The 9,700-nt window shown below is 33.7% G+C and overlaps 1 protein-coding gene across 1 annotated transcript; it reads right to left on the bottom strand.

Annotated features, from left to right (window-relative positions):
* Positions 1–278: 278 nt before the first annotated feature.
* On the bottom strand, positions 279–9,448 carry LOC133197080 (mucin-2-like). Its single transcript, XM_061332923.1, has 5 exons — positions 9,362–9,448; positions 9,194–9,275; positions 7,514–8,566; positions 6,093–7,082; positions 279–5,659 (listed from the first exon to the last, which is right to left on the bottom strand). Exons 1-5 carry the CDS (start codon positions 9,446–9,448, stop codon positions 279–281), a joined length of 7,593 nt encoding a protein of 2,530 aa, XP_061188907.1.
* Between the last annotated feature and the right edge of the window lie 252 nt (positions 9,449–9,700).

Genomic DNA, 9,700 nt, shown 5'->3' with positions numbered 1-9,700 from the left:
CTGTGCAGTATGTTTCTTGTAAATAGTTGTATTGTTAGACTTCAAGATTGAGATAATGACAGCGTAATGTTCTATAGGTGATTTTAATATATTTAAACATTCTTGTTTACAGTTTATTCTTGATACAATGTCAAAATTTTTAAATTGTTTTACATTTATTTTTTTCTAGCAAAGAAATTCGAATCAGAAGAAAAATCCAAAAGTAATACACACATTTACAAGTTTCTAGCACTTGTCTTTTATCAGCAGCATTATTTAAAATATACCCAAGCATTTGACTAAAAGAAAAACCTAGAAGGATATTGAAAATCAAACATACCATTAAAGACTCCACCATTTCGGTTTCCTTCAGATTTAGGAGACACTGGGGTGGTTTTTACACCAGTAAGGATTAAAAAATGTTCTTTTGTATTTGCAGTAGACTTATTATGGTCTATTGTAGACAACAAATGTGTTGTTGTTTCAACATTAGCTGTTGATAAGTCTTTACTAGTCGGTGTAGTCAGTTCAGTTGTTATCATAGTTTCATTTGTTTCTGTGGTAGGCCTTGAAGAGGTAATATTGATTTTGATTGTGGGTTCAGTTATTTCTATAGGAAGTGTTGTAGATTCAGTAGTTGTTATGGTAATTTCATTAGTGGTAACAATTTCAAAAGTGCTTGCGGTAGTCGTTAGTCCATAGGTAGATGATGTAGGTTCAGTAGTGGTTGCAATACTAGATGTTGGAAGCACAGAAGTTTTAGTAGGAGGTTCATTATATGTTCTAAAAGTATCAATAGCTATTATGGAAGATCTTGATGAAGGTGTGTTACGTTCACTTGTCGATGGAAAACTGTCAAAGCATTTTGTAGACCTGACAGAAAAATTAGTTTTAAAAAAGGATTTGGTAGGTCTCAAAGTTGACCATTGTTCAATTATATCCGTTGAAGGTCCAGTAGTCGCTGTGGAAGTTTGTGTTAAGACTGATGTAATTTCAGTAGAGGCTGTGGTATGTTTAGTTGAATGGACAGTAGATACAGTAGTTCTGAGATTCTGAGGTAGAATTGACAGAGTAGTTTCAGTAGTGGCTGAAATAGGTTCGAAAGGTATCGTAGTATATCCATAAGTTGTTGCCATATATATAGGAGTTCTGATGCTTAAGGCGGAAAGTTCTGAAAGCGTTGATCTCAGTTCAGAAGTAGCTAACGTAGGTTGAATAGTTGTAAAAGGTTCAGCCGCGATTGTAGTAAATTTTGCATTTGATGTTGCAGATTCAAAATGTATTGATGATTCATATATTGATGTTGTAGATTCCGAAGTTCTTATCGAAGGTACATTTGTTGGTCCAATTAACTGAGAAATTGTTATTGAAGGTTCAATGGTTGTTGTTATTATTACAGAAGTACTTGTTGGTTGTTGAGGTGTAATTGTGGATTCAGGACTCACTGTAAAAGATATAGCAGTTATTGAAGTAAAATCAGTCATGGTACCAATTGGTTTACTGGTTGGTGTAGATGATTCATTATTTGTTCTAGCAGATTGATCAGTTGTCATAGGTTCTGAGGGCATTGCTGTAATTGCAATACTGTTTCTAGAAGCATAACTAATTGATCCCAAAGATTCAAAAGTCGTTGAAAGTATAACATCTGTACTGTTCGTATTGGGTTCAACACTTGTTGTGCCAGGTCCTTGAGTTGTAGTAAACTTATTCATTCCGTTAGAAGGTTCGATGGTAGTTGTGGTATGTTCAGTAATTTTTGTAGAGTAAGTAGTATTTGTGCCAAGTTGTGTTTTTAATTTACTATGCTCAGCAGTGGTTGTTGTAGGATAAGGAATAGTTGTAATTGATTCAATAAAGCTTTTTGGAAGTTTGGAAATTATTGTTGTGGCTTCAACATTAGTTGTGGAAGGATATTCACTTGCTGTAATAATAGGATTGATTGTCGTTGATATAGGTTCAGTTGTTTCCGTGGTTAGTAAATAAGCTGTTGTAGTAGAGTCAGTAGTGGTTGAGAAAGATTCAGCATTTTTTGTAATATATCCCGAGGTTGTTATCATAGCTTTAATGAAATTTCTAGTGGAAGGTTCAATCGGTGTTGAACTTTGTTCAGAAGTAGCTGAGATATGTTCAAGAGTTATTAAAGATTCAGCTGTAGATGCAGTTGCTTTCGTAGTTGATATTTTAGGTTCAAAGCTTGTTGTGTCTTCAATTATAGATGTTGCAAGCTCAGATGTTGTAATCGAATGAACAATTGTTTCATCAAACTGATTATTGATTTTAAAACTTTCAATGGTTGTTGTAACGGGTTCAGTAATGATTATTGGTTGTTGAGATGTTGCTTGTTGATTATTTGTTGTAAACACATTAAATGTTGAAATAAGCTTTGCAGATGACGTAGAAGGCTCCGTTATGGTTGCAATAAACTCTGTGAATGTTGTTAACAATTTATTACTACTTGTGGTTCGTTGAAGAGTTGTTGTCAAAGGTTCTGAGGGCAATATTGTCAATACCGTGGTTGTAGAAACATTAGTAATTGTTGCTGTAGATTCAATCGTTGTTGGAGGAATAACATCTGAAGTTCTGATTGGGGGTTCGAAATATGTTTTGATAAGATCCGTAATTGGTGAAAGAGATTCAATAATTGTAGTTGTAGAAGGTTCAATTGTAGTTGTGCTAAGTTCAGTTGTTGTTGTTCTAGGGTAAGTAGTTTCTGTGCCAAGTTGTATTGTTAATCTAGTCTGTGAAACTGTGGTAATTGTAGGATTGGAAGAAGTGATAGTAGTCTCAATAGTGCTTTTAGTAAGTGCAGGTATTATCGTTGGTTCCATATTGGTTATGGTATTATATTCCTTAGTTGTTGTACTGGGGTCGTCAGGTGTTGTTGAAATAGATTCAATTGCTTTTGTTGAAAGAACATCAATCGATAGAATTGACAGAGTAGTTTCAGTGGTGGCTGCAAGAGGTTCGATAGGTGTCGTAGTATATCCTATAGCTGTTGCCATAGGGTTTGTGATGCTTATGGTCGAAAGTTCTGAAGGTGTTAATTTTAGTTCAGAAGTAGCTAACGTAGGTTGAGTAGTTGTTAAGGGTTCAGCTGCGGTTGTAGTAAATTTTGCATTTGATGTTGCAGATTCAGAATGCATTGATGATTCATATATTGATATTGAAGGTTCCGAAGTTCTTATCGAAGGGACAATTGTTGATTCATTTGACTGAGAAATTTTTATAGAAGGTTCAATGGTTGTTGTTACTGATTCAGTAGTAGCTGTACGTTTTTGAGATGTTGTGGATTCAGGATTTGTTGTAATAAATTTAGAAGATATAGGATTAAAATCAGCAATGGTACTTTTTGGTTTGCTGGTTGGTGTAGATAATTCATTATTTTTTGTAGTAGGTTGATGAGTTGTCATAGGTTCTGAGGGCATTACTGAAAGTGGAATAATGGTTGTAGAAATAAAACTAATTGATGCGGAAGATTGAACAGCCGTTGAAGGTATAAAATCGGTACTTTCCGTGTAGGGTTCAACACTTGTTGTGCCAGGACCTAGGGTTGTTGTAGTAGATTCACTTATTCTGTTAGAAGACTCGATGGTAGTTGTAGAATATTCAGTATTTGTCATGCTAGAGTAAATAGTTTCTGTGCCAAGTTGTGTTGTTAATATACTATATTCAGAATTTGTTGTTTGAGAATCAGTAGCAGTTGTACTTTCAGTTTTGTGTTTAGTAGATATTGGCGTCATAGCATCAAAGTTGTTTGTATATTCTGTTGTTGTTGTACTAGGTTGAAGAAGTGTTGTTATAGGTTCTGAGGGGAATATTGTTAGTGTAGTATTAGATTTTGATACATACGTAGACGATGCTGTAGATTTAATAGTCGCTGAATATATAACTTCAGTAGTTCTCATAAAGAGTTTAAAACTGTTAGGTTCTGTGATTGTTTTCGTAGATTCAGTTACTTTTATAGAAGATTCAATGGTAGTTGGAGTAATTGTTGTATGGTAAGTAAGTGTAGTTTCTTTACCAAGTTGTGTTGTTAATCTTGGAATGTCAACAATTGCTCTTGAAGGATCCATTGTACTTGTAGTAGGTTCAATAGTGCTTATAGCAGGTTCATGTATTGATGTCGTCGTTTCAATATTAGTTGTGATATTATATATTGTATTTGTTGAGAAAGGTTCAGTGTAAAGTAAAGAAAATATAGCAATTGTTTCAGTTGTGTTTAAAATAGATTCAGAAATTGTGGTATGTCCCATAGCTGTTGTCATAGAGTTGGCGATTCTCATTGTGGGAGGATCAATTGGTCTTGTATTTAAATCAGACCTAGCTGAAATAGGCTCAGTACCTCTTATAGTTTCAAATGAGGATGTGATAGGTTTTGTGTCTGAGTTTGAAGGATTGAATCTTGTTGTTGCTTCACTTATTGTAGATTCTGAAGTTTTCATCGAATGGACAATCGTTGTTTTAATAAATTTATTACTTATTTTTGAGGTTTTAATGGTTGTTATTCTAGGTTCATTAGTTCTTGCGAATAGTAGAAAAACTGATGAAGTAATTTCAGCAGTGGTTGGAATAGGCTCTGCAGATAATGTACTAGCTTGTGTAGTTGTTGTCAAAGGTTTCGTGATGCTTATGGAGGAAGGATCAATAGGTGTTGTACTTAATTCAGAAATAGTTAAAATAGTTCGAGTTAATGTTATACGTTCGGCTATGGACATATTTGTTATTAAAGTTAAAAGTTCTGGGTTTGTTGTTGTTTCTGTTATTGTCTTTGTTTCCGAAGATGTTATCAAAGGATAAATTGTTGTTTTGGGAATCTGAGTAATTGTTATTGAAGGTTTAATGGTTGTTTTCATAGTTTCAGTAGGTATTGTTGGTTGTTGAATTGTTGATAGATGTTTAGAAGTTATAAAATCATAAATTGTTGTGAAAAGTTTAGTAATGAAGATATTAAGTTCAGTACTGATTTTAGTAGGGTCTGTGAATGATGCAGACAATTCACAACTTGTTGTAGCAGTAGATCGAAAAGTTGTGGTCAGAGTTTCCGTGTGCATTGTCGTAAGTGCAGAAATAATTGTATCACTTGTATCACTTTCGGAAGTTGATAGCATGGATTCAGTAAATGGTTTTATGATAGGTTCAAAAGTTGTGATAGTTTCTCTTGTTATAGTGGATTCAGTTGTTTTCACAGAAGATTTAGTGATGGAAGCAGTTAATTCAGTACATGTTGGCGTAGGGTAATCAGAATCTGTGCTTAGTTGTGCTGTTAATTTACTTTGTTCCGCAGTGGTTACTGTAGGATAAGTGGAAGCTGTCGCCTGAATATTTGTTGGAGTAGATTCAGTAGGTCCTTTAGAAGAAATAATTTCCGTTTTAATGGGTTGAGAAATTGTTATTGTAGGTTCAATATCTGATGAAGTAGGTTCAGCAATTTTTGTGTTAAATTCAATACTTGTTATTGTATACTCAGAAGTAAGATCAGGTCTTGTTGTGGATTTAGTAGTTGTTGCAGTAACTGATTCAGTAATAGTTGGATATTTGAGGATTGTTGTTGAAGGTCCAGTTTCCGTAGTTATTGTAGGGAGATTTACAGTTGATGTGGTAGGTTCAGTTGTAATTGGTTTAGATTCAAAAACAGTTGAAGTGTCCACGTTGTCTGTAATAGGTTCTGTAGCTGCTGAATCTTAAAACAGTTTATTTTTTTATTTTTCTGGTGACAAAATATCGCATAGATCGATTTAATAGTTTACATTAAACTGTATTAGGGTATAAATTACCTTCTTAAGATGATAAAAAAAAAGTAATGTTTTAAAATAAAGATTGAACAGATTGTGTAATAAATCGTATATTTTTACCTCTTTTACATATGGTCCCAAGTCCTGGACAACAATCACCGTTCTTTTCACAAAAAATATCACACGAACATATATGGCGTTCATTTTGCGTATCCCTCCTTTTTTGATTACAGGTTTTCGTACACCACCACGACTCTGAAGGTACGAGGTACATGTACATGATTAACTATTGTGGTGTACTTGCACGTTTATTATTATGTATTGATCAAAGTGTTTGTGAATTTTTCAATATAATAAAAATTACAATGGTCAATATCATACCTGTTTTAGGCGTTATTGTTGGGGAAGTTGCAGCTTCTTGGCTTGTTGTTGTTTTCCTTATCATTGTAGGTTCAGAAGTTGTTATCAAAGGGTAAATTGTTGTTTGGGAACTCTGAGTAAATGTCATTGAAGGTCGATTGCTTGTTGTTATAGTTTCAGTCGTTATTGTTGACTGTTGAATTGTTGATTGATATTGAAGAGTTGTTATAGATTCAGAAATTGTTGTTAAAAGTTTAGTAGTGAAAGTATTAAATTCAGTCCTGATTTGAGTAGGGTCTGTGAATGATGCAGACAATTCATTACTTGCTGTAGACGTAGATTGAAGAGTTGTTGGCACAGTTTCTGGCTGCATTGTTTTAGGTACAACAGTGAATGTATCAACTTCGGTAGTTGATAGCATGGATTCAATGAATGTTGAAACACTAACTTCTGTTGGTTTAATAATAGGTTCAAAAGTTGTAATAGGTTCAGTTGTAGTCGATTCCATTGTTCTTACAGAAGATGTAATAATCGTCGTAGTTAATTCAGTAGATGTTGTCGTAGGGTAAGTAGAATCTGTGCTTAGCAGTGTTGTTAATTGACTTTGTTCCGCAGTGGTTACTGTAGGATAAAATGTAGTTGTTGCCTGAATATTTGTTGGAGTAGATTCAGTAGGTCCTTTAGAAGAAATCATTTCCGTTTTAATGGGTTGTGAAATTGTTATTGTAGGTTTAATATATGATGAAGTAGGTTCAGCAATTTTTGTGTTAAATTCAATACTTGTTATTGTATACTCAGAAGTAAGATCAGGGCTTGTTGTGGATTTAGTAGTTGTTGCAGTAATTGATTCAGTAATAGTTGGATATTTGAGGATTGTTGTTGAAGGTCCAGTTTCCGTAGTTATTGTAGGGAGATTTACAGTTGATGTGGTAGGTTCAGTTGTAATTGGTTTAGATTCAAAAACAGTTGAAGTGTCCACGTTTGCTGTAATATTTTCTGTAGCTGCTGAATCTTAAAACAGTTTATTCTTTTATTTTTCTGATGTCAAAATATCGCATAGATCGATTTAATAGTTTACATTAAACTGCATTATGGTATAAATTACCTTCTTAAAATGATATAAAAACCAATGTTTTAAAATAAAGATTGAACAGATTGTGTAATAAATCGTATATTTTTACCTCTTTTACATATGGTCCCAAGTCCTGGACAACAATCACCGTTCTTTTCACAAAAAATATCACACGAACATATATGGCGTTCATTTTGCGTATCCCTCCTTTTTTGATTACAGGTTTTCGTACACCACCACGACTCTGAAAGTACGAGGTACATGTACATGATTAATTATTGTGGTGTACTTGCACGTTTATTATTATGTATTGATCAAAGTGTTTGTGAATTTTTCAATATAATAAAAATTACAATGGTCAATATCATACCTGTTTTAGGCGTTATTGTTGGGGAAGTTGCAGCTTCTTGGCTTGTTGTTGTTTTCCTTATCATTGTAGGTTCAGAAGTTGTTATCAAAGGGTAAATTGTTGTTTGGGGAAGCTGAATAAATGTTATTGAAGGTCGATTACTTGTTTTTACAGTTTCAGTAGTTATTGTTGGTTGTTGAATTGTTGATTGATATTGAAGAGTTGTTATAGATTCAGAAATCGTTGTTAAAAGTTTAGTAGTGATAGTATTTAATTCAGTACTGATTTGAGTAGGGTTTGTGACTGAAGCAGACAAGTCATTACTTGTTGTAGCAGTAGATTGAAGAGTTGTCATAGTTTGCGGGTGCATTGTTTTAAGTGCAGTAGTAATTATATCAATTTCGGTAGTTGATAGCATGGATTCAATAAATGCTGAAACACTAACTTCTGTTGATTGAATAATAGGTTCATAAATTGTTATAGGTTCAGTTGTAGTCGATTTGATTGTTCTTACAGATGATGTAATGATCGTCGTAGTTAATTCAGTAGATGTTGTCGTAAGGTAAGGATAATCTGTGCTTAGTTGTGCTGTTAATTTACTTTGGTCAGTAGTGGTTATTGTTGGATAAGTGGTAGCCGTTGCCTGAATATTTGTTGTTGTGGATTCAGTATCCTTTATCGAAGAAGAAAATGTTTTAGTAGGCCGAACAATTGTTACTGTAGGTTCAATATATGAAGAAGTAGGTTTTGCACTTTTTGTGTTATATTCAATACTTGTTATAGTATATTCAGTAGAAAGATCAGGTCTTGTTGTAGATTTAGTAGTTGTTCCAGTAATTAGAGTGTATTCAATAGAAAGATCAGGACTTGTAGATTCAGTATTGGTTAAAGTATTCAAATCAGTTATAGTTGTGTATTCGAAGATTGTTGTGGAAGGCTCATTAGTTATTGTGGAGAGATTAACAGTTGATGTGGTAGGTTCAGTAATTGTAGTAAGTTCTGTAATTGACGTGCGTTCAATACTCGTTGAAGAAGCTTCAGTAGTCGCTGTAGTAGGTTCTGTGGTTAATGGTTCTGAAACAATTTATGTATTTCTTTTTATTTTCTTCTAAATCTGATGTCAAAACAGGTTATACATACAGTGTAAATAAACATTTATATTGACCTCTGATGCATATGTTACCCAGTCCTGGACAACAGTCATCATTCGTTTCACATAAAACATCACACCAGCATGTACGACGTTGATGTTTTGTGCCCCTTCTTTTTTTATTACAAGTCCTCATACACCACCGAGTCTCTGAAAGTACGAGTTACATGTACATTTATTTATTAGGTATTGTAATTCATGCCAAATTCAAAAAAATTGTTCCAAAGTTTTGTGAATGGTCAATATCATAAAAATCATAATGATCAACGTCAATTTGATCCGTAGCGTGACAGACGAAGCTAGACGTGTCTTTACCCCGCGCTGCGTTTTTTGACATTTTCTTCCGAATTCGAGTTTCTTTTTGAGGAATATCTACTTTTCGGGAGTTTAATGAGTGTATGTGAATGTTTTGTGGTAAAACTCATATTTATCTAATTAATTTATCTCTGCATTAAATACGCCCTCCAATTACTATTAAACCTAAGAATATCAAATAAAGTTAGCTACTTAGTACAAAGATAGTATATATTTTCTTAAAGTCCATAGTTTACCTGCCTCATGCTTTTTAAGTACATTTTGTTTACACTTCTTCATATTGCCTTTCATTCCGTAACCTTTTATCTTACATGTTATCTGATAGGTTCATCATCTGTTATTTTATCCAATAAGGTGTAATTTAACGTTTCACGGTTGGGTGACCATTTCCTTTGTGTACTTACACTATGTAAGGCCGTGTATCGAGAGTCGCGATGTACTGCGAGTTTTGCGTCCACTGCCCTAAGCACATTAGCCACGGATAAGACCATCTTACCGTTTCCGAGCACTTGCATACCGATTTCGGTATCAATTTTAAGGGCACATCCCAATAACTTACTATTTTTTTCTCTCAAAAATTTATCAACACATTACGCGCCATAGTTACATGTAATACAAACATTAGGAATTCAGAGCCCGATCCAAATTCAACTAAATAGCCAGGTAAAATTCTTAATAAAGTTCAAACATCTATATTTCCCCTCAAAATTTCATTCTCAATCATATCATATATTTTTTTTCTC

This window comes from Saccostrea echinata, unplaced genomic scaffold (genome assembly GCF_033153115.1).
Source record: "Saccostrea echinata isolate AGI-Se365-2 ecotype Australia unplaced genomic scaffold, CSIRO_AGI_Sech_v1 ptg000001l, whole genome shotgun sequence".
Classification (NCBI taxonomy): Eukaryota; Metazoa; Mollusca; class Bivalvia; order Ostreida; family Ostreidae; genus Saccostrea; species Saccostrea echinata.
This window is presented reverse-complemented; position numbering and strand designations above follow the sequence as displayed.